The 27,750-nt window shown below is 38.9% G+C and overlaps 1 protein-coding gene across 2 annotated transcripts; it reads left to right on the top strand.

Annotated features, from left to right (window-relative positions):
* The first annotated feature begins 567 nt into the window (after positions 1-567).
* Positions 568-27,750, top strand: TDRP (testis development related protein). 2 transcript variants are annotated; one of them, XM_031052760.2, is made up of 4 exons: positions 568-1,040; positions 13,087-13,146; positions 22,251-22,354; positions 24,606-27,750. In XM_031052760.2, exons 1-4 carry the CDS (start codon positions 918-920, stop codon positions 24,949-24,951), a joined length of 633 nt encoding a protein of 210 aa, XP_030908620.1. In that variant the 5' UTR covers positions 568-917; the 3' UTR covers positions 24,952-27,750. The 2 variants fall into 2 exon arrangements, with proteins under 2 accessions (XP_030908620.1, XP_012985528.1); XM_013130074.3 differs by lacking the exon at positions 13,087-13,146.

Here is a 27,750-nt window from a genome sequence, read left to right as displayed (position 1 = left end):
GACGTGTGGTGCCTGTCTCGGCCCAGGCTGCGGGGCATAGCTGAGGAACCTGCATTTCCTGAGGTGCACCCCACCACTCTGTGGCGGGACGGGCTCGGCGGGTACTCCTGGACCATCTAAGGTGGTGTCGGGCCGCCCCTGGCATCGTGCGGGTACCACTGCCCCAGCACCACGGACAGGCCCGACTACACCTCAGAGTACCCCGCGCCGATATTCCGCGGTCACCGGTGCCTGGGCAGCGCCATCAGCACCACCCACTGCACCCTGCGGCCCCTCTTCGGCGGGACCTGGGCGGGCCCTCAGAGAGACCTTGCTCCTGGGGTCCTTCCCGTGCCAGCAGAAGGCTGCGGAGGTTCTTCCCCTGCGGGGCGAGGCCCGGGGTGCTGCAAGGCCCGGCTGTAAGGGAGGACCGACCCCCGCCCGAGGCCCGGCGCTGTCAGAGCTCGGCCGGCGCCGCGCCGGTTGCCGGAGTGACGGGGAAGCCCCCCCCCCCCCCCTCCCTCACTCCCTCCCTCCCTCCCTCCTTGCCCCCGCCCCGCAAATATGGCAGCGCGGCAACAGCGAGAGGCGGCCCGGGCGGGGAGCGGCGGCAGGTGAGGAGCGGCACAGCGGGGAGGAGGCGTCCCCGCCCCTGCCGGGATCCTCCTCACACCCGGCTCCCCTTAACCGCCAGGACGGGTGGCGGAGCCGGGGCCGCTAGCAGGCCGGCTGGCGAGGCGTTCGCAGGGGGCGGGCTCCCGGCACCGCCAGGCAGCGCTCCTCCTTCCCTCCAGCCCCGGGAGCCCCCGGCCGGGTGACAACCCTGCTGAGCTGAGCCGAGCCGCCCCAGCCGGGGCCGCGGAGGTATTGCCCTCTCCTTCGTGGCTCCCTCGCCGCTGGGACGAAGGGAGGCGGGAGCCGCCACCTCCGCGCCCGCCATGTGGAAGCTCAACAAGAGCAGCAAAGTTCTGCTGGACGACTCGCCCGAGGAGGAGGAGACGCGTTCCCGCGGCCCGCCGCCCGCAGCCGCCTGCGCCGCCGCCGCCTTTGCGGCCCCCCAGGTAGGAGCGCGGATCCCGGCGGCGGGTGGGGAAGGCTGGAGGCGACTGCGGAGCCCCGCGGCGGCCGAGGAGCGGTCTTGAGGCTCGGCCCCGCGCCGTGCTCCCTCTCCGCTCCTCTACGGCTGCATGAGTAATCACTTTTCCCACCGCTGGATGTGCCGGCAGCCTGACCGTGGCTGGAGAACGGAGTGCTTGCTCGGGGAGTGCAACTGTCACCCCATAATTTGGGGTGCTCACTGGTCTATCCTGCCCTGTTTTCTTCCAGCAGCCGGCCTCCGGCACTGCTGAGACTTGCTGTCCTTCATTCCAGTGGCTTCATACCGCAGGGTACTTTCTCTCCCACCCCTAGGCAGGGGCTCCGCAACCCATCTGTTAAGCACAATACATTAAACGGTGATTTGCAAGAACATGATCTTCTTTTGCAGCTGTGTGCATGTTTGTGTGAAGCACTGGTATTTTGGCAGGATTGCTTTTTCTATAGTTTCAATTGTGGTACTTGGCCATCTTTAAAGAGCCATAATCTTATTCAAAAGCTTTCATTGTTAAATGATAAGTTAAATATCAGCAATGACCTTCTCAAAGTACTGATTACCTAATAAATACAGCCTGATAAGGAGGGTATCAGTTGGGTATCAGGCAAAATGGCTAAAAGGATTTTTGTTGACTTGCTTTCAAAAACTTAACAAGTAGGCATCAATCCAGCTCTGAAGCCTGATACATGGGCCAGTACTGCTTTGCTGCCGAACTGATCTTCTGTTACCACAGAGTATCCGTAGAAGTTGCAGGAGACCTGCATATCTAGCCCAAGCATTTGCTCAGGGCCACAAACTGGTGAGGTTTGTATTCAAACCACCTGGTTTACCGCCCTGTGACTGTCCTGCACTCCAGGTCTTCCAAGCAAGGTAGGCATCTGGATAATCTACCTTTTGCTTGAGTTTCTGGTTGATAGCTGCTATGGGTTGTCAGCTTGTGTGGCAGCTGCCTCTCCCAGTTGCAGCTGTTATTCCCTCCATCTTCCAGTGACCAAAATCACTGGCCTGCTCCCTAGTCCTGCTTTGCACTGTCCGTTCACCTGCAGAGTTTGCATTAGAGCTCAAGCTGTTGCTACTTGTTTGGCAGTAGCTGTCATATGGATTCATACGGATGATTAGGATCTTCTCCTATGAGAATGGAAGAACCGATGCTGACTTTAGATAGCCCCTTCAGGGAGTGAAGAGGGATTGTGGTTTTGAAGGCCACCTGAAGTATCTCCCACAGACTCTCATACAACATCTAACCTCTCTCTACTACCGTCCCTATCCTCAGGTGCTTGGAACTTTCCACTGCTTTCACTAAGCTGCTAGCTTTTGCTATCCACAACCCTCCTAGACCTGCCAACCTCCTGAAAACCTCCCTGCACACTAAAGGTTAGCTTCCCACTAAAAGTAAATTAGTTAAATTAGTTAGTAAATCCCACTGCTGCTCTATCGCAAATAATCCAAGCCCTCTTTGAGGCTTCTCGACCTTAGCCTCCCAGTCAGAAAATGGTTCTTCAGAATCATGTCTTGTCCTGACAATTCTCCCAATCCTCTACTGAAGTAACACAGGTTAGTTGGGTTTTTTTTTTGTTTTTGTTGATTTGGTGCGGGGCTTTTTGATATTTTTTTTGCCTTTTATTTGGTTTTGGGCGTTCCGGTTTTTTGTTTGTTTTTGTCTTGTCCAATTGTATTTACTGTCCTGGGCCTCTGTTCCATTAGCAGCAATTTATAGTAGTGATGACAATAATTTCTGGTGCAAATGATTTGCCATTTTCCTAAATTTTAAGAAAAGTCCTTTCCAACTCCCTCAGTGTATATTACCAAAGGCACTGGAAAATGAAAGATGTTGGTTTTGTGTTGGAGGAGGCAGGGGAAAAGCAAATTGTTCTAAGGCACTAGATGAAATATTAAGGTAAAGGATTTGGAAAAGTTAGAGAGGTTGTAGTGCAGTTTGTCAAAGAAAGTGGAGATCACCAGCTATTAGTTGTTTTGTCTGTTAAAGTCAAGAAGATTGGGTGACTGAGAGGAAAAAAAAAACCCAAAACAAAAAACACAACCCCTCCCCTCAAAATATTTAAATTAGTAGTTATCTTAGAGTTTATGTACACTTTAAGAAAGGATAGACTATATGGAAAACTATTTTGTTTTGACCACTTGATTGTCATTGTAATACTTGTGATCTATCAAAGACAGCTTCTAGGTCAGCCGTAGGTGTAGTATGTCTAAAACATGGCTTGGACAGGTGTCAAGGAGAAAGCGTGAGGTGCTTGTTCCACTTGTTATAGCTAAATTCATTTCTAGGACCTTCCTTTTAGTCTTTGACATCTTTGAGGTTTAATCAGAACTTGGGTTTGCTCCCAGTAAAATGACTGCAAGATAGTGAAATCCAGTAATGTGTAGGGGAATTCGGTTATGATCTGCATTTCGCCGCTTCTGCGTCCTGACCTGTGTTGACCAGGCCCCTGAATTTGGAGGACAGTAGTACCACCAGAGCTTGGAGGAGTGAGGGGATAGTTGTCTTGGTACCTTAGCTGTACATGAGAAAGTTTCAGTCTTCCTCAGCCTCTGCTCAGTTTAAGCCTGCTGAAACTGTGAATGGAGGATTACCTCATCAAGAGGAACAGAATCCAGGGCTTCCCTAATTTTCTGTCTTGAAAGCCAAAATCCAGATAATCTGAGTGCTTTTGAGTAAATTAAGAAACCCCAGCATTAGATTTCATGCAGAAGTCTACTGTTAGATTTAATTTCTTCTAGATTCTTTGCTGATACATCATTTGGTACAAGAGATGAACCACAGTCATCACGTTTTTACTTTGATTTGCAGTATGACGTTTTCCTCAACAGCTATATTGTGTCTTTATTTCCATTTTTAATGGGCAAATGGGAAGAAAATCCTTAAGCTTGTGCCATTCAAGCTATAAATAATGCTAAAAGTTTCTACTTCAGAAGAAAGAAATGAATAGTCACATCTGTGCCATTAAAACAGGCCAGGTTGAAAGCTTTCCAGAATAATGAGATGTTGGTGCTATAAGCTGTTTCTTTAAAGCTGAGAAGGAGTGAGGAGGTTCTCACTGTGCAACCTAATAATTAGGACATTGAAGGAACAGACAACAACAAAGAGCTAGGCTACTATAAGTTAAAAAAAACCCAAACCCCAAGAAACAACAACCCAAAGCACCCTTTTTTACTCTACAGAATTTTTAATCATCTTAGATATGAAGCCTGGTGGGGGCTTACTCAAGCAGACATTCAAATTTGTAGAATTTTGTAATTCTTACATAGAAAAGCTTAGTTTGATCTGAAAAGAGAAGTTCTGACAGTTCTGGTTTTGTGGAATACAAAATGGTTTGATTTTGTTCCAGGGGAGAACAAAAACAAATTATAAGACATGAAAATTGCAACGGGAGGGAATTGTCAGCCTGTGGCCACTTTTTAGCAAAAGTTTCTGCATACATACAAGTGCTTTGAATTGTTAACACTTACTTAAAACAGTAAGGTGTTTCCTGAGATAAGAAAGACAAGTAAATTTTGCAACAGTAGTTGTGTAAATAGATGTGTGGATTATTGTATATTTTTTTTTTTTTACACCAGACAGTTTTAGGTGGAATCTTAGAAGTTAATTTTAATTTATGCTTTGAAGCATGAATAGTTTTTAATTCATGCAATGAAGGTGCTTTAATGGCTGAAGTTACAACTAATATATGAAGGCAACTTAAACACAAATAATACACATTATGAAATGAAATTAATATGCCTTTTGTGTGTGTGTGTGTCTCTCAAAATATGCTAGAAATGTGCAGTGATGCATGCCAAACTTGCATTCAGTTTGTAATATAGTCATTATGTTTCAAACTGTAGTTATATATTTTAGGAAGGGAAGAATGTTGAGTTAGGCTTCTGAAAGGCAATGTGGCAGTCATGCGAAGTTCTCCTTCACGCAATCCTAGTATCATCAGTCCTCAGAGATGTCAATGCTGTGTCAATATTGCATGTAGCTCTGATGTAAAATGGTACTCAACTTCAAAATACATCTGTATATTAGGTTGTTAGGCTGACCTATATTATCTAATGCAACTTTATCTTTCATGTAAAAATATTTCAGATCCTTAGCCTTGATCTGTTTCCCTGATAGTACTTTTTGTTATGTTCAAAGAGAATATGTTTAAAAGTATGTTTTATGTTGAATTTTGTTTAGACTTGCTCACTGGATGTTTTAAAGTTGGCTATATAGAATTTTAGTTATCTATTTTAATGAAGATGTTTAAGTCTCTGGTACAATTTTAATACTGGCTTTCATCTTGGAATGAGTCTAACTCAGACAGGCCCTGCAGGAATGGATGGGATCTGAGCAGTATTTCTTATGTTTTACTAATATGTTGAATGAGGGTATTTTTAATTAAAAAATAAAGCAGTCAGTGTTAATCCAGCTAATGCCTTTCCTTCATTTTCTAGCCATTTCAGTGTGTCTCAGGCTCTGCCTGCAGTACTTTTGCAATTCTTTCATACCTTCTTCTCTCTGATAGCCTGTTTTTTCCTTTCATCAGGGTTGTTCTTGAGACATTTCAGTGACATTTTCCTGGCTAAAATCCATCACCTGTATTCTGTCATCAGTCTTGAACATTAGATTGTGGGACTGACAGCAGAGACTTTCCTGAGCCCTCCCTTGGCCTGCCTTTCTTGCTTTTCCTCCTTCTTGTCACATTCATCTTTCAGCAGCTTCTCAAGTGGGTCCTGTTTCTTTCTTACAGTCTTCCTGGAGATTTGCAGAGCTGACTGTGTCTTTTGGGGCTTTAGGCTTTCTTCTTTTTAATCCCTTTCATTTCTGAGGTGCTTTACTTCCTCATTTGTACCATCATCTTTACACAGTTGACCTGGATCAGATCTTCTCACCTCTTATCCTCTTGCTTTGGGTTTATTCTGACTCTTAGAAGTTGTACAAAGCACTTACTATATGGTTGGTCTCCAGCTGTAGGCAACGTCAGTATCTCTTTCAGTCAAGCCTGTAAGCTGGAGGTTGTCAGTGGTTTTTATCTGTTGTGCAAAAGAGAATTTGTGTCTGATACTTTACTGCTGCTTCCTCTATAAAGTCCAAGTTTGTTTTTTTCTTTTTTTTATAACATTATTATTTTTCTTTCTGTCTAGACAGCAGAAATTCTTGTGCAGACCCTCACTTCCCATCTTGATGGTGATTACTTCCTCTGTAGCTCCTAATACTTATGCTGCATTTCCCCATCCCTTAGTCCCTGCAAATCCCATAGTTGAATGTTGTTGCTTATGGCATGAAGTTTAAGTCCTCCTCATCTTTTGATTTCCGTTTCTTCAGCTGGCCTCCCTTTGTTTCAGGAAATTTACATTTAAATCTCTGTCCTTGCTTTCAAGGTTTTCCTTAGTACACCCCCTTCCTCTCCCCCATTTGTCATTTTTATCACTTGTTGTATCTTTCCTTGAGACAGTTCTGCTTTACCAGCTCCAATTGCCTCAATTTGTCATGAGCCATGGCTGTCTTGTCCTCCAGGCTATTACAGAATTATCCCCTTTTACTGGTCCACAAAACCACTATCTTCTCCACATAACTGCTTGATATCCACTTTCCCTAAGCTATTTGTTGTGTCTTCATGGAGGTTTGCAAGGCGTTTTGGAGCCATATTCTCCTAGCAGTGCTGGACTTGCTACTATTTATATACGAGCTAAAAAATGTGCTCTTTGAAGAAGAATTAATCTTTTATATCTTATTAATTCTTTACTGGCAGAATAGTTTTTTGGGGTTTTTGGTTTTTTTTTCTTGTTTTGTTAGAAACTATTTGCCAGATTGCATGAGAACATCTGTAACTTAAGCAGACTTATTAGAAGTTACTGAACACATTGCCAGGTAGACTATCTTTCAGTTCTGTCATCATGAGAGATACATTACCAACAAGTTTTGCTACTGGTTCCTTGTGAGGAGCTCCAGGATGGGTCTGTGTGAATACTGTAACCAAAAATAATGTGCTCAACCTGTTTTGCAGAAATTATTCTATGAAAATATTGCCATTACTCATGCAAGTACTTTTAAAGGTACATAATTTAACTGCAAATGCCATAACTGAATAAAAATTGTATGTCAGGTACTATCTTTTGAGTTAGCATCTGTTGGTTTGTTTTCTAGATCAGAAAAAAGCAAATACGAACTTCTAGTATGAATAAGTTGTTAAAAATAATTGTCATATTTTTCAGTCAGAAATCTCATAAGAATTGAAAACTTCACTAGAATATTTGAATTATTGCAGCAACTAAAGTAAAATTAATTATTTGACTTTATTTCATCACTAACACTGTATTTTCATCTTAATACAGGTGTTCCCATTTCTTGAAATGTATTTGAAAGATTGTACTTTGGGTAAAACTAAGTTCTTAATGAGCTGATCTTTTAATTTTTTTTTAAAGTGCTTAATCTTTACTAAAATACTCCCAAAAATGTTTCAGAGAAGCAAAGCCTTCATAAGTCTGCATAAGCTATAACCACTTACTACGGAGATGCACAATAATGTGAACAATTAATAGAATAACCTCATGTATTGATGTAGAAACAGAGAGCACTGGAATCTGGTTTTCTGATGTTTCTCTTTGTAATGCCAATAAAATGCAGAACTACAAAAGTATTCTTATGTAAATACTTACATTCTGAAATGAATCTTCTCCAGTATGTTTGCCTATTTGTATCAATTGACAGTAAAAATATGGAAATAATTTAGTCTATTTTAAAATGTAGTGGAATGTGAAGCAACAACTGAAGTGGTTGAGTAGAATAAAGTTTGTAAAAATGGTAAATGGTTCTTGACAGCTGTGGATGCTAAAGGAAAGAGCATGATCTTAATTTTGATTTATTCAGTATTAATACTAATTTGAACGGTGTAAACATATGAAATCTGTTTTTCAGCTTCCAGTCAGTCTGTTGAATAATAGGTACTTAAAAAAGATTAGGACCTGGAAGATGGAAACATTTTCAAATTCATTGGATGTGTTGTTGGCTGTATCTGAAATAGTGATCCAGACTTCTAAAGTCAGTGGTCTGACGAATTATGTTTTGGAAGCGTGTTTCAAAATTAGTGTTGTCTACTCAATATATCCCAAGATGAAAGTGTAATTCTCTAACATACTTAGATTTTTACATTTTCCTTTTCTCTATCGTAGAATGCTTTGGATTAGGGGGAACATTAAAGATCATCTAGTTCCAAGCCCCTGCCACAGGCAGGGCCACCTTCCACTAGACCAAGTTGCTCCAAGTTGTGTTCAATCTGGCCTTGAACACTTCCAGGGCTGAGAAATCTGCAACTTCTCTGTGCAACCTATTCCAGTGTCTCAGCATCCTCATAGTAAAGAATTTCTTCCTAATGTCTAATTTATGGACAAAACATTTTCAGTTTTGCTCAAGGCTGGCAAAAGAAACATTCAGGATGGGAGTCACTGTCACTATTTAGTCATAGTGCTGTTTAAAATGGCTTATTGTCATAATGTAGATGGCTTAAGTGTAGTGAGCAGTCTGGAGTGGAAAAGTATTTTCTATCAAAGAGAAAAATGGGATTAAAATACTGAAATAGTTTTGGGCAGTAACAGACTTCAGAAATGCCCAGGTTAACATTTTTCTTTGATGATAGTAATAGGAAATTTTCAGTTTACACCGTCTGCCCTGATGGCTAGTTTGGTTCAGTTACTTGCTTTAGGGACATAAAAGTGGAAGACTGAGATCTAGCAGTAGATGAAATATGGACAAGACTAATGAAATAATCTTGATTTCAGTCAAGGCTACCTCTGCCAGAAGGAAGCAGAGGCAATTCACAGTTTAAGCATGGAGTTATGTTTGCTGGACTAGTGTCCCAGAAGAAAGCTAGGTATGACTGTGTAATGCACCCTCTATTTGTTAAAATTCCAAACTCTGTTTTTCCTCAAAGAGCATATTAAGTTTTGTGTGAGTATTCGGGTATAGTTCAGCTTTATTTTTCAGTAATGTTAAAGGAAAAGTTGAAAATAGTATACTGGTTTCAGTGCTCATTTATATTTGGTCACTGCTGCCTCGATTTCCTGACTTAGAAAGCATATGGTCACATATTGATCTTTTCCAGGTGTATGTTATAGGTGCAATGAAGAAAACGAGGCCCACTGCCACTGATCTTCAGGTGATAACTTTCTTCTCACCCATGTTTTAGGGCATTTTGCATTGGTTTTGATTGAGTTCTAAAATTAGGCAGAGTGACATCTGCTCATTTCATTTGATGCTACAGCAAGATCCTACTCAAACCCAGGGAAAATGTTTCTTTTGTTAGCTGTATTTTAAGATGGTGATCTGTCAGTGTGATATCCTCTTCTGAATCTGTGCTGTTTCTGGCAAGGCTGTGTATATATAGTTGTTCAACTGTTTGGTTTGTAATCAGTGTTTTGGGACTCTTTCCAGCTTCAGAGGTTAACTTTCAGGTTTGTGATTTCCTGAGTAATTTTTTTTTTAATTATTTTTTTTAACCTTCCTCTCTCCTATTTCTAAATTACTTCATGCGTTTTTTTGGGATACTGGGAATTCTGTTAAATTCTACCTTGGATTGTATCTCTTGAGGTGGTGCTTGGTTTGGGTTTTTTCCCACTTAAATGATACGTTTGTGGTTCATAATCTAATTTTCACTTACAGGCATGATAACCTAGACTTTAAATTACACTCAGTCCTTGATGGGATGTGATGATAGGCAGAGAGGATGTAATAGGTCAGTATAAGGGCAAGAATTTGTACTGAAAAAATCTACTCTTTTAATAATAGCTTGTTTACTCTTACATGTGCTTGGCTTTGACAGCTAGTATGTGTACAATAGGAAGGTTCCACAACTGGGTAGAGAAAATCAATAATACACCATTTTATGTACTACAGCAAAAGAAGGGCATGCAGGGTGAGGTAATGCTATTATTTGCCTTAACACTTTGATGTCCAGTCTTTCTTCTCTTGGCCTGAATTATGGAAGTGAATGATCTAAAGAGACTAATTAATTACTTTACCACAAAGGAAGCTGAGGGAAGTAGATTACAATTTTGATCTCTGTACAAAAAGGTTTGTGTGCTAGTTGAATTAATCCCTTGAGTACCTTATGGTTTGCAGTATGTCCAACAAAAGGGCACTTGTTTCCTTATGAAAACACACTGTGCATACCAACCTTCCCCTGCCAGAACTAGAAGGCTATTCAAGTTGCTGTTCAGCATTTATCACTAGTGTTAGCATTTATTCATTTGTTAGTTACTGAATACTATAATGTGGTCTATGATTTTCTTTTAAGTTGAAGTAAAAAATGAACTGTAAACCGCACAGACTAGAATACACCGAAATAATTTGTAAGTGTTGAAGGTCAGCGTGTTCAGCAGCATGATAAAGAAAACCCATCTTCATTCTTTGCATGTAGCTGTACAGTAGATTGCCCCCTTAATAAGATTTGAAAAACCAAATCGTAGCCTCCCTCATCTCAGAATGGTAACAAAAGTAGAGAATATGTATAGGAAGAGGGTGTACTAATGTGTATCAGTAAAAAATGTAAATTATTCTGTGGGTAACAAGTGAAGGTGGGTGGTATATGACTTCTTGCCTTTTCTCTTTGACTTTTCCCAGTGAGGACATGGAATGTAAAGAGGGACACTAGTCTTGTCCAAGTCTCATTTTCTTAGGCAGCGTATCTTAAAAGGATACTATGGATACCTGATAGGTCTTCTGCTCCAAAAAATACATTTTAGATATTGCATTCACACCAGTTGGTTTCTTGAGGGTTTCATATCTTTCGACTTTGTGTTGTCTTCTTACCACCAGCCTCTGCTGCGCAAGCATAGTTATTGCAGACTACTGTCTCATTCCTTAAGAGGCAGCACCTTGTATGACCAAGAGAAGCTACACTGTATTAGCACGGAAACACAGCCCTAGTTGTCACACTCTTAAAGCAAATAAATACCTTCTTTTTTTTGTTTTCTACTTATTGTGAATTGCATCTTTTATCAACAATGGTATTCACATTTTATTATGCTGGCATTATATTATGAGGTGCTTATTGCCTCTCTCAGTTTTCCCCTGTAAATTTTCACTGTGAAAGTTGCTTCATGCTCTTACTTCATTGTGCTCTGGCTTGCTAGAGGCTGTATGCTTTCACACATCCATTTTTTTGTCTTCTTTGTAGTACAGCATGAAGTCTCTATGTGCTTTCATGTTTTTATTATTCTTGTTAAGATATTTGGAGAGCTGGAAGAATTAAAATGAGAGGTGTGATGTCTTTGGGAGGTACCAACAGTGTCTTGTGTGTTCTGGAGATGATTTTGTTGGTTGTTGAAATGGTAGCTCTGCCAGCTCTGGATGTCTGAGATGAATTATCCTCTTACCATACTTTCCCTTGAGGCTTTTCTAGTTCTTGCTAAGTTTTTTTTGTTTTGTTTTGTTTTTTTTTTTGGTTTGGGTTTTTTTCTTCTTGGAAAGATTTGGACAAATCTGATGAAGTGTTCTCTAGCTTTCACCCTGTGTCCAAGCAGAGATGCCATCATGTTAAGTCTAAAGCTTTGCAACTTAATCCAAAAGTTTGAGAGCTAACACTTTAGGAGAAACAAGAAAACTTCTGAGATGGTATGTGTGTGGGTTTCTGTCTAAAACATTGCCAATGATTCCCTTAAAGTGAAAGAAATTAAAGAGAGAAAAGGGGGGCTTAATTTAGCTTCATTTTAGAGAAGAAAGATCTTAACTCTGTCTTTTTTGGTATCCCATCTACAATAATATCCTCCATTAAAGACTGCTAACCAAAATCCAGAAGTTAAATAACTTGTTAAAGATACACAGGAAGTAATAGTCTCATTTTGGATAATAGGAGTTCCTGACTTTGTGTTCTGCCCCAACAAGTAAAGTTATCTATCTACAGATTACTTCAACATACAGTTATTATTGACCTATAGTGTGATGGTCTTCATGCTTTTTTAGAAATGCTCCTAACTCTATCCTTGTCCCTTTTATAACATAAAGTATTGCCTATAAAGTAAGTAGAAACATTAGTAGGCAAATAAATAATTTTTTTTTAAATATTTAAAGATGCATGGGATTTGAAGCCTTTTGCTCAAGACAAAGCTCTGGGCCCCCACATGACTAGAAATATCTAATCTCATGCTGACTTTCTTCTTTCTGATGCTGTTAGCAAAGTGAAGGAGTCACCTGGTAATGTGTAGGAGCTGGGGTACTATGTGTTTTGGTTCAGTTATAGATAGCTGGCCTTGTTTTGTACTTGGGGTCTGCTTGCATTTGCAGTTATATGTACAGCAAAAAACCAAAGTAATGTTTCTCTTATGAAAACACAGGCTGAAGAGGGTGAAAATTACATCATTTCTGTATGCTATGCCCCACTTTTGTATCTTTCTTTGGCCTCTAAAGTACTCCTGACACTAATCTTACCTGCCCAGTCTTGAGAAGAGCATTGATAGTAATAGAATGGCCTGAGTGTACTAAGACATCAGCTTAAAGATGGACAGAAATGTTACCCTATGGAGTTACCTTCACGAGCATCTCTAGTACTCTGGTTTTCTTCAGAAATCTTCAGTTTTAAATGGAGGGGAAAGGATGTAGGCCAAAGTCTGTCCTTGAGTTTGGTAAATTTAATGCTTCCTCTCCCCCCAGCCTAGAGACTGTGTAGACCATCACCTAGTATGGTGTTCAGAAAATCGATGTAGATATTTTATTTTTAATTGTATTAAAATTGTTATGATGAAGGTATTTTCTTGATCTTTCTTTGGGGTGTGGGGTTTGTGGTTTTGTAAGGGTTTGGTTTTGGTTTTTACATCTGGTACAACATTTTTTCATCATTCTAAGTGTAGTTTTGTTCACTTTTCCTATTTTAGTAGTGGCCTTCACTTAGTTTTTCATTGTGATCACGTTTTGTGAATTTTCTTTTATGATGGGCTGAACAGAACAAACGCATTTATGAATACTCTAAAATGTGTCATTGCTAATTGTCCAACCAAAACTGACTGTGGGCCTTTTTTGTCTTTATCATTTTTTTGAGAATAAAGACCAGTTTCTTCATGATGAAGTTTCATCTTCAGTGTCACAACTTGCAACAAAGGTAAATACATATTCTTTGGAAATGTAACATTTTATATATTTTTCAGTCAATGGATATTAGGAAGTTACCTGTTTTTACAGCCTGATTAAAGAGTATATTTATGTTCTTCACTGATGATTTTATAATTAAGAATGGTCCTTGGTTGTGGAATTCTCATTGAAGTAGTATCAGCAGTGCAGTATTAGCTAGAAAGCTGCCTTGTTTCCTTTCATTAATGAGAAGGGGAAGGTATCTTAATTTTTTTCTTCCCCATGATAGATGTTAAAACACGAAAATAAGATGCCACAGGAATAACTGAAGTCTAAGAAAGCACTAAACTTTAGCTGTAGCCAACAATGAAAACATGAAAAGTAGAAGACACTTGGGTTATTTATTCCATTCTGTGTAGCTCAGCTGGCTCTCTGACCACAAGAGGTTAAGCACTTTATCTTGTATCACTTTCAGAAAAGTAGGCATACAAGTTAATTTATTTATTTTTTTACCTTGATACACATTCAGAATTTTTTTTAATGTTCTTAAAATATATTAGTAGAAGATGAAAGAACTAGAAGTTATGATATGCTAGAGCTTGTTTTGAAATTCCATAGGTAAAGAGAAAAGCATTTAAAAATAGGTTCATTAGTGTAACAGGATACTTTACATTAATATGTATAAACTGAACATCTGTCTCTGTTACTTCTTTTTGTTCTACTTCAGCTGCAGCATGATTTTCACTGAAAATAGAAGTCAGATTGTACTATACCTTTTTCCTTTTAGAAGAAATGCATTATTTTTTATGAAAACATAAATTATGCTGGTTGATGAATGTTTAGGAAAAGAATTCTAAAAGCAATCTATTTTATATGGAAACATTTCTGGCCTTTACTTAGTCATTCAGGAAGGTTTGCAAAGAGTGTGTCTTGACTTTAAAAAGTTACTAGGCAGACCACTGAGCTGTGGTATTTTTATGTTTTAAAGTAAATTCCTCGTATTAAAAATGTATTCACAAAAAAGCACCTTTCCCTTCTCATCTTTTTTTTCTTTATTGTTGTTTCTGAAAGCACTTTTGTATTTTATTTGGTTGTTCTGTCATCTTAGAAGTTGTCAGCACAGTGATATTATAGAAATTCCAAAATCTTTAATATGTTAATAGAAGACTGATGAATTATATGTGTGACCTTTTCAGTATGCATGTCTTGGATAAAATAGTCTTCATGTTTAAGCAGTATGGGGAAGAACAACAAAGTTCTTGATGATGGCAGTGGATGAAAGGTATGTCTGCCCTTTAGGGAGAAAGCCTTCCCGGTCTCTTAAAGCCTGAGTTTTAAGGCAGTCATGATGCCCATTTGCAGAGGAAAGACTTTGGCCTAGATTTGGAGACGCAGAAGTGGGAGCTAGTCCTAATGGTTAGAGGTGGAGGTTTGAAAATAGTCTTAGTTTCTGCTCATGGAGGAAGCTGCCCAGTGAGGACAGGCTAACCACAGTGCTGATTTTTTTCTAGTTCCTTCAGAGCTCTCCTAAAAGGCTGGTATAGCTGGTTATAATGCCTCATGACATCTCTAAGTGAGGAACTGTGAACCCCCTAGTGCTGCTCTGCAGAATAGAGAGATTTGGAACCCATCCTCATGGTGTGCCTGGCCCTTTGACCTCTGCAAAGCTAATCTTGCGGGTCTCACCTGCATTCTGAGTTAAAAGTACAGCAGAGACTACATCTACAGGTGTCATTAGGCCGGCTTTTGAGAAGATAAAGAGAATTTTGAGAAACAAAATGCATAATTTTAGTCATGAAATTGGAGATGTTGGGACAGTTTGGTAGGGCCAGATTCCGGAATTTCAACTTATGCACACCACAGAACAGAGTGTGCATACCAGTAGCTGGTTGAGAAAACCCCTCTCAAATGCTTTGATATCTGGAAGACAAATTTCTTTTTTTTTTGGGGGGAGGAGGTGGTATTTTTTACCTTTCTGTTTAAATTCTTGCATATTAGCAATAGGTTTCCTATAATGTGGGAACAAGCTGATTGGCATTTTTTTAGTTACAGACCACTTAGTTGTAACTTCATTGAGCTGTGAGGTATATATAGATGGAAAATTTCATGTCTGTCTTTTTATTTTAGGTTGATGTTTTTCAGGGGGAGGAAGGAGGGAAGCTGTAGAACAAACAACTGTTTCTTTCAGTCAAGGTCAAGAGGAAAATCCATTCTTTTTGTTTACTTTTATAAAGAAAATTCTGCAACTGATTTGTGGAGTGCTGCTACTTTGCTGGAGGGGTTTGATTCACCAGTTGTCAATCCTCTGTGAAAATACTTGTGAAGCTCTTCTAAAACTTGGCCAAAATATAAATTTCTGGAAATCTCATTTCATACATGCTGAGCAGTGACTTTTTAGGGATTAGCTGCTTAAATGCACAATGGCATTAACCATGCTGATTCTCGCTGCAGGTATACAGCAAGAATCCCCTGTAATTTCTCTTTTTGGTTGCTAAGACTGTTACTTGGCTTGTTCTAGCCCACAGAGAATGACTTCTGTACTCCAGAGCCCTCCTGGCTAGGCAGTTGGGAAGTAAGAAAGTCTAACAGGAATATATTGAAAGTACTGGTACCCACACATAATGAAATACCATTTTTAGAGTCAGAGTAAAATTCAAGCTTACCTGAATCTCTTGCTTTGAAATGTAGACAGCTTGTCTGGTACCTGTAACATGGTGTCCCTAATCCTTGCTGTTATTTTTTGACTTGATTGAATTCTGTGGGTGTTTTGTTTGTTTGTTTTTTTCCCCCATAATACGGTGTTTGTGTATATTAACCACATCCACCTGATGGACAGATTTAACTGTTTTCAGTTAAATTTACATCTAGTCTTCCTCTTTAGTTTATGTTCATCTGTATCTACATGCTTTTTTGTGCAATGTTCTTTTAAAATTTCCTTTTAGGACTGATCTGCCTTAGTTTATACCCAACTGTTAGTATTCCTTGTTCATTGAACTTTAGCTTAATTTTCCATGAACCTTTTTGCCCCCAGTAAGGCTCTAATAATGAACTATGTACCTTTGACAGTAAAATTACCTGAAAAGTCTTAGTGGTGCTTTACTGTTTGCCAGTAAACTCTTTGACTTTCATTGCCTGTTTGCCTAGTATAGGAAGCTGAATATCATGTAAAATATTAAAATTTGTGGATGTTGTGAAAAATGGTGCATCTAAAGTAATATTTGGTAATAATACCTTTCAATTCTGTAGGAGAATTCCAATTTAAGAGGAGCTGTCCCTTTCTGGGGCAGTTTAGAAAGTAAAATGTATATGTAGATATATAAAGTAAAATGTCAGTAGACATTTTGTTCCCTGTTTTAGCTAAAGAAAGAAAAACTGTAGTCAACATATATAATTCATGTACTGTTGATTCACTTTGATACAGGTAAAAAATGCAGAAAAGTCTTACTATCAAGCTTGAGCATACAGAGTGAAACTTTTAGGGGAAGCCATACTGTATGTACTAAGACGTATATGGAAGAAAGTGAATAGATGGCTGCAACTTCCAGAGAGTGCTTGAGCTGACACAGTAGTTGCTGCTACAAAAAGATACTATTGCCCCTCACTTCCACGTTCTTTGGTGACTGACTCTGACATCTTTTATTAGCTGATTCTTATCACAAACCCAAAAGAATGCAAAAATGAATGTGTTAATTTTTTTGCTGGCTTAGTGAGTTAGATTTTCTTTTCACATCATCACAGAAGTATAAAACGGTAGGGTAAGGAAGGCAGTATTAATGTGAGCAGGTGATGGACTGGATTGACTTTTTCAGCAGCAAAACCAGATCTCTCATCTTGTGAGACTTCTCTCTGGGAATCTGCCTGACAGATGGGCACAAATACTGAAGCACTGGCAATCAGAGGGATGGGTAGCAAGGGGGAGAAACAGCAGACTATGGATACAGACTGCATCCTGTACATGATGTTCTAGAAGTGACTACTTGTACTCCCAGTGTCAGAAGATACACTAATTAAATGGCAGCTTTCTCATGGTGGAGAAAGAGTACTTAATAAACTGGAATATCCTCTAGTGAAGGGGAAGAATCTGTGCTCTAGGCTTGAGCTTTTTAGGTGCCTGTTGGTGCAGACAATGATGATGATTTTGCAGTAGTCTGTGAGTTGATGGATTAACATATGTGCGGTTTCACTTCTACTGATCCTTTTGGGTGATTGCACATGGCGCTATGCAGCATGGATTTTTACAATCTGAAATGGAAGGTATGGGAGAAACTTTATTAATGGCTGTTCTGATGGGCATACTCTATGCTCTTGCAGTCAGACTGGTATGAGACCAGTGGGTAATCCTACATCACAGAATACTGAAATGGCATTTTGAGAAGTTTCTACTTTGTTTCTCATTGGCATTTTGGAAAAAATGTAGACTGCAGCATGCAACCTGGTCCTCTGAATGTTTTGACTTTCTAACATCTGGTATAACAAATCTAGTCCTTCTCAATAGTGCTCTTTTCTTGGGTGCAATCTGAGATAGAAGAAATGTCACTTAAACATCAGAAAAAATGTTTTCACTATAAGGGCAGTGAAGCCCTGGAACAGGTTGACCAGAGAGGCTGTGGATTCTCCAGCTGTGGAGATACTCAAAACCTGGCTGTACGTGATCCTTGGCAATCTGCTCAAGCTGACCCTGCTTTGGGCAGTATGGTTAAGCAGTATGGTCTCCAGAGGTCCTTCCAGCTGTAAAGACTCTGTGAGTCTGTGAAGTTTAGATGTTGAATTATTTCTTTTTCCATTGCCACGTGGAAAAACACTTTAAAGGTTTGAGGATACAAGCTAGTCAGTTATGTATATAAACCTTTTTGAAAATTTAGGAGTAGTACTTTCATGTAAACAGTTCCATCATAAAAATGAAATACAGAACTTCTGCAAGTGGCTTGATGCTTTATACCATACCAGTACTGTATTTTCATACTTTGCGTAACTTTTCAATCTCTTTACTAAAATCTCCGATGTGGTGAGGAGTCAGCTTATCAAAACATCATCTCTTCTTTGCTTACTGACCTTTCTTGGACATCCATTTCAAGTAAGCTTAATTGGTCTGGGATCTGGGTGTTTCTCCATGTGATCTGTAAGAATGTAAGAAATTCTCTGGATCAAGAGACTGGCTGGCATATGTGCTCTGGCAGTCTGTTTTTGGCTGTGGCAGTGGGAGATATTGCTCAAGGAAGAGCACAGCTTGGCTAGTCTCTAGGTCCTCTTTCCCTAACATCAAGAATCATTGTTTTGAGATATTGGAGGGTGCATCCCTCTAAATAGAAGGTATCCTGCTGTCTGAATTCACTTAATATTTTTTGTGATGGTTCCCAGCAGTTTCTGGCTATGCAGCTGCTACATGTCAAAATGATGGTTTTAGAGAATGGTGACTTGAAGATCTCATTCCTGACCCGTACCACCCAGCAGATATGTCTATAGTTGTTCCAGCTGCATTGGTGGTGGTTGTGCTTGTCAGAAGGTTAAAAGTCTTTAAGGGACACTGAAAGGAGATACAGAAATGCAGCAGGCTGTTTTGAGGGATTTTTTTTTTTTTTTAGCACATGACAAAGTTATGTGACAGCTGTAGTCACAAAGATTGTTTCCGTAAACAGTAGTTAGAAAAAAGCTTATGGAAGTGCGAAATAAGTATTTGACCTTCTCTTTTGATAAGGCTTATATTCTTAAGTATTGTACCACTGGGAAGACTATCAAGAGTGAGCTGTTCACTCCTTTTCAGTTGAGTGAAAAGATGCTTCAGAAGAGCCGTGCTGATGTGGTAGGCAGAGGTCCTGGTTTTACTCTTGCACTTATGGGGTTTCTTTCAGACTAGTACATTTAATATGCACTAGGCTATGTACAATGGGCTTTGCCAGATATTAGCAAAATAAGGTCGGCTTAGACATTGATGCTCTTATGTAGATGAACCTGGCAGTGCTTGCTTTGGAAACCCAAAATACACAGTGGAAGTATGTCTTAAAGGTTTAGCTACATTTTCCCTAAGGACTAGTTGAGAGAAGAATATATCAGAATCTGCTATGTGGTTATTACCCTTGAATATACCTACAGAATGCCATGGATCCATCGTGGGCCTATGTACTTACGGAAATATTGAAGGAATGATACAATAGGAACATACATACTGATTTACATGCAGGGAGGAAGAGTGCAGAGGTTGTAGCTTTTATCTGGAGACCTGCACATACTATCTGCCTGATGCTGAATAGAACTTCTCTAATAATTGTTCTTAAAGATATCTGTTAGTCAGCATCAGGCCTAATGAAATTAAATTAAAAAATATCTGAAGTTAAAAATATGGAAAGCTTGTGGCAAGATATTAACAGGATTTTATTATGAGATGGTTTTGGTGGCTGGAGGATTGCTTGGGTGTCTGAAACACTGCAGCAAAGGTTGGAGTTGTACCAGTGAAGTATGCATGAGGTTCTAGATTAAAAGGAAGTGTATGAGTAGGTATATTCTTTTTTTACAATGAGTCTTTTTCTACACTAAGTGTACGTATGAATGCTTATCTCCAAATAGTCTTACATCAATGCTGTTTTATAAAGGCACATATGATTTAAAAGAAACTAGTACTCTGTAATAAGTTGCTGTCTGAAAAACAGTAATGAGCTGTTTATTTGTTGCTAGGGGCCTTTTTGTTTGGTTGGTTGTTTTTTTGTTGCTGGTTATTTGGTTTGGTTTGGTTTTAATCTGCAGATTTATTATGTGTCAGTAGCTTGATGAAACATCATTAGTGAAGAAAGACATGCTTAGGTATAAATTAGATCACTGAGGTATATTTGGGCCTTTTTCCACTTTAAAGGCCTAAAGGATTTAAGCAGTAAAAATGTGCTGCTTTTAACTGTGGGTTTGCCTACAGTAGTAAATGTTCCTTCCCAAAAGGCCTGAAATAGTAGAGTTTGAGTAAGAGAACAGAAGGTGAAGTGTTTTTTAACAGATGAAAAGCTAAGTGCTTTATAGAGTTTCTTTTTTTTTTTTTTTTTTATTATTTCTTTCTTTAACCAGATGACTTCAGCAGGTAACTTCTTGGACATTCTTCCTGGTTTTGAAAGTTTGTTGTGGATGAAGTGCCTTGCAGTGGAACAAAGCCAAGTCGGAGTTACAAATCCTCATGTTAAACTTGTTACGGAATTTAACCAAACAACAAAACCAGATAATGGGATTAGGCCTTGACTGAAGGTTTAGACTATTATTTACACCACAGAAGTATTAAATGTTGAGTACTACCTGGAGGGGCTGGTAGTTTAAGCACAAGAATTTTGTATAGCAAGGCATCACCAGCAGCTTGTGTGGTTCTGTTCTATACCATTGACAGTACCAGTCTTCTGTGAGATGGGTATGGTGAGTCTGCCACAGGGATACCAAGTTGAAGTTCACTGCTTATATATTTTGAACTTAATAAAAAATAAACATTAAATTAAACATAATAAAAAATAAACCTTAAATTAAACATAAGGGTTTGCTTATTATAATCTGCCCTCACTTTATTCTCATAGTGAAAAAAAATATATAGAAACTGTTGCTTTTCTTGTGAAGCCACAAGGAATGCTGTGGGTTATGTGGTAAGATTAGGCATGAGTTTAGGAGGAGGTGAGCAGAGCAGTTAAGAGAAGCCTGGGTTGTGGAGAACCTAGCTCTTGTATACCTAGTCTGTCCATATCCCATGAACAAGAGCTGGAAATTATTCTCAGCTTGCTCAGCCTTCCATCTTCAGAGTTCTCCAGAGCTTTGCCCAAAGATGGGTCTATGTTTGTATCTAACCAAAGTGAAACTGAGTCTATGTCCAACCTTCCTCCTAATCCTAAAATGGACCTGCTATATCTCCTGAGTCAGATCAGCCAAGGTGGTTCATATGTGAGTAGGAAAGGTGGGTGAAAAGTGAAGGTACAGGACATAGTGAAACAGGAGAACAAGAGATGGAAATATTCCATGACTAACGTGTGATAACAAGCGTGCTGGTTTACTCCTGTGGTAGAGGTTGTGGGTTTCTGAAGAGTGAAGAGTTAGTGGTAACACTGTATTCCTGTTGGGTGTTTGTGCTCAACTTGCAGATGATGTTTCACATGTTTGTGTGGATGTACCATTAATAAACTGTAATAAATTAAAATGTAAATGTCAAATTGACACTAATATGCACCAATAAGTTCTTCAAAAAGAATGAAGCATAATAATAGGTGATGAATGAGCCTTCACTCGTGTTGGCAACTACAATTTTGTTTTGATTGTTTATTATACTTCATGAGCTATTGTTGTATTTTTTTAATGTAATCAAGTACCACTGACAGACTGTCATACCGCTATTCTTACCAGACCCTGCTTGATAGAACAGCAGCTTTCATATTCATGTGTTCAGTATGCATGCATGCATTTCTATTAGAGTCCCTAAGTGTGCTGTGAGAATAAAAACCCCAATACCTTTTCTTTCCGCTTTGGGGAGAGTGAATCAAACCTCTAACAAAATTGAAAAGGTGTTTTATGCTACATGTTTAATGGTCACAGTAAATTTAGAGAACACACTGTAGCGCACCAGTGCCAAGTGTTACATGTCGCTGGTGAGACAGTGCTCTTGCAGTTTTTGCTTGCAAGGCCAGAAGATATAGTTTTGGTGAGAGGAGTGTTGAGTAAACAGCAGGTTAAATCTTAAAAGTTTCATAATTCAGTCCTGTCTATTGTGGCCCTTTCTAGCACTGTTTGTTTCATTTGTCTAGCACAGCTCCTTAGCCTGTTTCCTCAGCTCCCTAGGTTCACTTCTTGGGGTCATATACTAAAATGGAGCCAGCAGCTCCATTCATACCATGCAGAATAGCATCCGGGAGCCCAGCTGTCCTCACCGACATCACTTGCCAGCCTCTGCAAACCAGCAAGGTTTTATGTACTCTTTGCTCAGCAGGAAAGAGCTCTTGCTGCGGTTAACTCAGTCTGTTCTTTGGCCAACCTCTGCAAGCTGGATAGAGCCATTGTTCCTAGCAGCATAGCCCAGCAGATGTAGGGCCACTGCTGCCTGTCAGCCACTTAGAGTCAGCAAGGGTAGTCCTACTCTGTGCTTGTAACTCTGTAATTCACATTCATGAGGATGTTTACTTCTCTGTGTAGGTTCAAGGTGCAAGTTTCCGTGGTTGGAAGGAAGTGACGTCTATGTTCAATAAAGATGATGAACAGCAATTGCTAGCAGGATGCAAGTCTCCAAAATCCAAAGGGTGAGTAAAAACAATTGGTCTCTCTGCTATTAAAATACAGAAACTGGAATAGGAAATAGCTGTGCAAAATAGTTAAGATAGACACTGAGAACAAGTAGTGTTCAACTCCTGGAAGTTAAATTGCAGAGCAGTAGTTATGTGAATTTCAAAATTACGTGTTTGTTAAGCTTACAATGAGTCAGGCATGCTGTATTAGGAAAGGACGGATATTGTTGATAATGTTTTTAGGTCTGTCAGGAAGAAAAGGGAATTTAGCTGCATAATAATCTTTTACTGTAGAAAAGGAGTAAAGGTTTCTGAGTAAGAGGGTTATAACCTCCCTATTTCTTTTTAAGGATTAGTTCTGGTGAGTTTACAAATCCCTTTTTTTTTACATGCTTTACTTCTTATTTTGAGGTCTTGCCTACACATAAAAAGCTTAAGTGGAGTAGCTATACCAGGATGTGCGCATGTTCCCTGTTGGAACTGAGGTGTTTACTTGAAACATTTCTGCTACAGCACATACCTCTCTCTCCCCAAGGCAGAATGTTTTGCCGTTACAAGTATAGGTTGGCTTTACCTACATGTGGTACCTAATTACCTTGGTTACAAACAGGAAAAAAATGTGCCACCTATCAGTATTGCTGTTCCAGCCAAATATTAGCTTTGATAGGGCTTGCTGTAATGTATTTTGTTTCCAGTTTACTTTGAAATCTAGGTATTTCAGAGTGCAAGTGTATACATCCACATACAGCTGTGTGTGTAGATATGTATCAACAAATTAGAATGTAAATATACACATTTCTGTTTTCATTTGAACCTGTTCAATAAAACATCCCAGAAGCTGCCAGCTACTTTGCCTGTACAATGCTATGAGCATTACTAAGATGCTAGGTTGCTTTAAGGGTCTTTTGCAATTGTTGCTGATTGTAAGAATCAAGTAACCCAATGAATAGAGCAGAAGTATGAAAACAGAGATACCACAAATGTGGGAAGTTGTTTTAGCATTACTATGAAAACTGCCCATATTTTAAGGTTAGGGGTATTTTCCTGTAACTATATACCAGGACTTTATTTTAAAGAAAAATACAACTTTTTGTGTGTGCTACTTACAATATGAAAAAAGCATTCAGAGTCTCTGACTGGCTTTAGCAAGATGGGAATTCTGAATAATCCTAAATTAAAAATTCAGTAAAGGAGAAATAATTTTAAAGGTGTTGGTTCAGTTGCTTCTATTTAAATATGATACCATCAAGCTTTAATGGATAAAGTTCTTTTAATAGAAATATTTAAAATACTTCAGTGATGGTTTATTTGTGGCTGAGGCATTTATCGGCAGATAATGCTTTCAGTTTGCTGTTTTGCTCATTGAACCCTGAAGGTTGTGTGTTTCACCATTGGTATTCAGCCTTTCCCTGTGGTCCATTATTTGATTACCTACACAACCCTGCATATCAACTCATGGTTAAACATTTTACCTTCTGTATTTTAAATACTTCATGCTGCAGATATGAAATAATTCAGATTGAAGGTTCCTAATAGGCTAAGACATAATTCAGCTTGAAGGTTATTAATGGGATAAGAAATGTAATAATATAAGTAGCCTTTCAAATGTCTCTTTGAGAGATAAATTGCAGCAAAGATTGTTTTTTCTTGGTTTTGGGAGGAGAATTTTGGGAGTTCTTACCAGAAATATAAACCAGCTGTTTTCAAAATACAGTGCAAATCATTAGGAAAAAAATGCTGGTGTCTAAAGTCTTAATACTGTGTACATCAGCTATTTTAGGGTATAAGGTTGGACTGGCAAGGTGATAAAAGGTGTATGAAACTGAGAAACAGAGTGACTGATTGTTAAAGCTGGTGGTAGACAGAACATTTTCATATTCCTTCTACTGTCCTACCTCTGGGTTTGTTTTGGGGTTGGTTTTTTTTTTTTTGGTTAAAGTCCTAAATTGTTTTAATGCATGCTAAAATGCTTCATACATTTCCAAAGCCAGTTCTTTGCAATTCACCCTGTGGTGGTGGGGAATAAGTTCGTTTATAATAGGAAACAGCCATACTCAGGCCACTTATGATTTATTACTGTAAGATTCTGCTGTTTAGGCTTGCATGAAGTTTTCCCTGAAATTGACAGTAATGAATGTGCTGTCATAAGCTGTGTGATTAGCATTCCTTACTGTAAAACATAATAAATCAATCAAATGTTTATTAATAACTATTACATGCATTGTTAAATGAAGGTATTAATCACCTCATCATTGTTACTTTCTAGAACAAACCTAAAGTTAAAGGAAGAGATGAAGTCTGAAAAGAAGCCAGGTTTTTGGGACAGTTTGGTGATAAAGCAGAATGTCCCATCCAGGAAACCGGATGAGATTGAGGGATGGGAACCACCGCAGATTGCCGCTGCTGACTCTACCAGTGATGCAGCAACTGCTTTAAGTGACTATACAGCCTGGTCAGGCTGGGAAGATGAAACCAAAGGCTCCACAAAATATACCAACCTGGCCAGCTCAGGAAACAGTTCTAGGTGGAGTATCAAATCAGCTGGCAAGCTGGTTAGTATTAGACGTCAAAGTAAAGGTAACCTTACAGACAATTGGGAAGAACTAGAATGATACTGATAGTATGAAATACTTTATAGGTAAGAAGAGAAGGGTTCCATGATTTACTTGTATGTTTAAACCAAAATCAAATCTGCTCAATATTGCACCTTTATACAGTACTTTATTTTACTCAGATTGTTACAAATTTTTGCTCACCTGATAGTAAATTTTCTTATTACATTGTTAAATAGCTATGTTTTCCACACTGAAGAAAAGTAGAGAATCTATTTTGTGCCTATATTTCACATTCAGACTCTGCAGTATGTTGGGTTGTTGGTTTTACCAAAAAAAAAACATAAATGTTATTCCTTAGTGAATGTATACACTGGTTGTAAATTTGACTGCCTTATGTAGGAGCTTCTACTAGCTTGAGGTCTTGGGGTTTTTCTAGTGTTTGAGGGCCACTCAAAATTTTAGTTTTGATGCTGTCCATTTTTAACTAAGAATACTGATCTGTCACTTGCAGGGGGAATGCTTATACATAAGACTGTATAGTAGACTGTTTTTCGAATCTTCAGCCTCAGCATATGCTTCAGCTTGTGCAGACGAGATGCTCAACTGTCACAATGTGCTATACTGTGTATGAAATGGGAAAATACTACTCTAATGTTATTCCTTCCATCCCAGGATCTTTACCAAATGGGGTCTTCCAGAGGTTTGTTTTGGTGTTTTTGTTTTGATATTGAATGTTGTTTGACAAAGCTAAGCTGCTTAGCTTTTAAGATGCATGTTATGCCAAAAATGATTGAAAATTTGGAAAGCAGCAGTGAGTAGAGTATAAGAAGATCTTGATATTCAGTATCTGTAGTCCCGAATCTAGGGATAAGTTGCTTCTTATGGAGGGCTTATGTTTTTGTTTTTACTGTAGGTGGTCCTTGTGCTACGAACAACTTTCTGGCTTTTTACTGTGCTGTTCCTTCCTGCCCTGCCCCATAAGCAGTGATTGAATTATACTCTGGTGTTTTCAGGGTAACTGAGTAACTGAGCCATTACTACTATGTGCATGCACACAACTTCTGAAGTGTTGTTATACAGCTCTGTCTTATTAGCTACTGATACTTTATTATTATTTTTTTTTGGTACAAGAAGGAGAAGTGTTAAACTTGAGGTTTGAAATGTATATACGAATACTAAAAGTGCCTCTTTCTAGCATACTGTCTCTCATTAGCAGTGAGGCTGATGCCAGATCCAAAGTTGGTTTCCATTTTGTTTATATCCTATATAAAGACTACTTTAACATTTCTGAAAAAAGAATTAAACCAAAAGTTTCATAAGAAATGATCAGCAGGCCTTTTCTCTCCTGATTGTTAAGCTGGTGTAACAGGACTGAAGACTTGTTGACTGCCTAGCAATGGGGCCAGTACAGTCGGAAGATCAGATTAACATTTCAGAGAAAATCAGCATTTTTCAGGAAAGCTTATACCTTTATATAATGGATGTCTTGTTATATGTGTTTTTGCAAGAAGCTTACATTGATGAAAAGGGATGCGTGCAGTTCTCTTCTGAGCTTGTCCCTTGTTTCTGTTTCTGCCACATTGTTCCTTTCTTAGCTCTCTTTCTCCTCTCTCTTCAAATTCATGTTTAATTTTCCGCCTTGCAGTTCCTGCATAGCTATTTTTTTTGGAGATTCCTGTTGAGATGTGCCTGGAGGGAAACGGTAGCAAAATGTTTTTGTTATTTTTTTTTTCTCGTATTAATAGGATGTTAAAAAACATTGTTCTTAAGTTTATGTAAAGGAACGTCGGTGTTCTGTGCTGCAAAACAGGATCTTGTAACTGGCAAATATAGTTCTAAAATTGGCATTATATATTAGAAAAAATACTAGCAGAGGAGAAAGGGGTAGCATTTATCTTGCATCATTTAGCCTGTGAGTAAACTCTGTAGTTGCCGTTGGCAGTATGTATGCTGAGGTTAATTATAGGAAGGAATTAGTATTCTTGGGTAAAGTATGCTGCATTTTATAGTTTATGGAATACCCTCTAAGGCATAAGTTTATTTAGTTTGGTTCTTGGTGCTGACATAAAAGAACAGGAAAAAATCTGCTAACAGCCCTCAATATTTTGCTCTCAAAGATGGGCTGAGAACTTTTAATTTCCCTCCTGAAGAAACTATTTATACTGTGACCAGTAAAGGTTTTGCCTTGCACATTATACTGTTAAGTGCCTGTTTCTCACCTTGATGATGTGTTTGATGCACAGCAACATTTTTCAGTTTATTTTTAAATTGATATGGTAAAAAATATGATCACAAAGCTGAAGCCTGTCATAAAACAAAATTGCATCCAAGTGGGAAATCGAGATACGTAAAGTTAGTTTAGCTCCTAGTGCTGAACATTTTTGTGTGCTTTTTAAGTGAGATTTCCTCAGAAATAACCATTCTAAGGATGAACGTTATAAAATTTAATATAATTTATTGTTATGCTTTAATAACGTATTAGTCTGTTGAGAACTCACGGGTGTGAGCTTTCCTTCTCTTATGTTTATAAACATGTCTGAATTTTCAGAATGGGGTCTGCTTTCTTTTACCTTCTTTAGATGCTTAACTTCTTATACATTTATGGGTTTGAGCTGTACCCAGCTCCGTTGTGGAATAAATGTAGAATATGTCCCTTAATATTTGTTTTGAAACTGCATTTCAATCTTTGTGAAATGGTTTAGAAGAAGGTAGCATTAAGACTGTATGATAAGATTGCACAAAATAAAATATAGTTTATATTGCTTTCTTGTAGCCAGTCTGCATGATTGTTGGCGTGGTTTTAACGGGAATTAAAAGCTTTGTGTGGCTGTAACTAGTCACTTCATTTAACTCTAA

This window comes from Melopsittacus undulatus, chromosome 3, assembly GCF_012275295.1.
Source record: "Melopsittacus undulatus isolate bMelUnd1 chromosome 3, bMelUnd1.mat.Z, whole genome shotgun sequence".
In the NCBI taxonomy this organism is placed as follows: Eukaryota; Metazoa; Chordata; class Aves; order Psittaciformes; family Psittaculidae; genus Melopsittacus; species Melopsittacus undulatus.
Note: the sequence above shows the minus strand (reverse complement) of the source record. Positions and strands in the feature narration are given on the sequence as shown.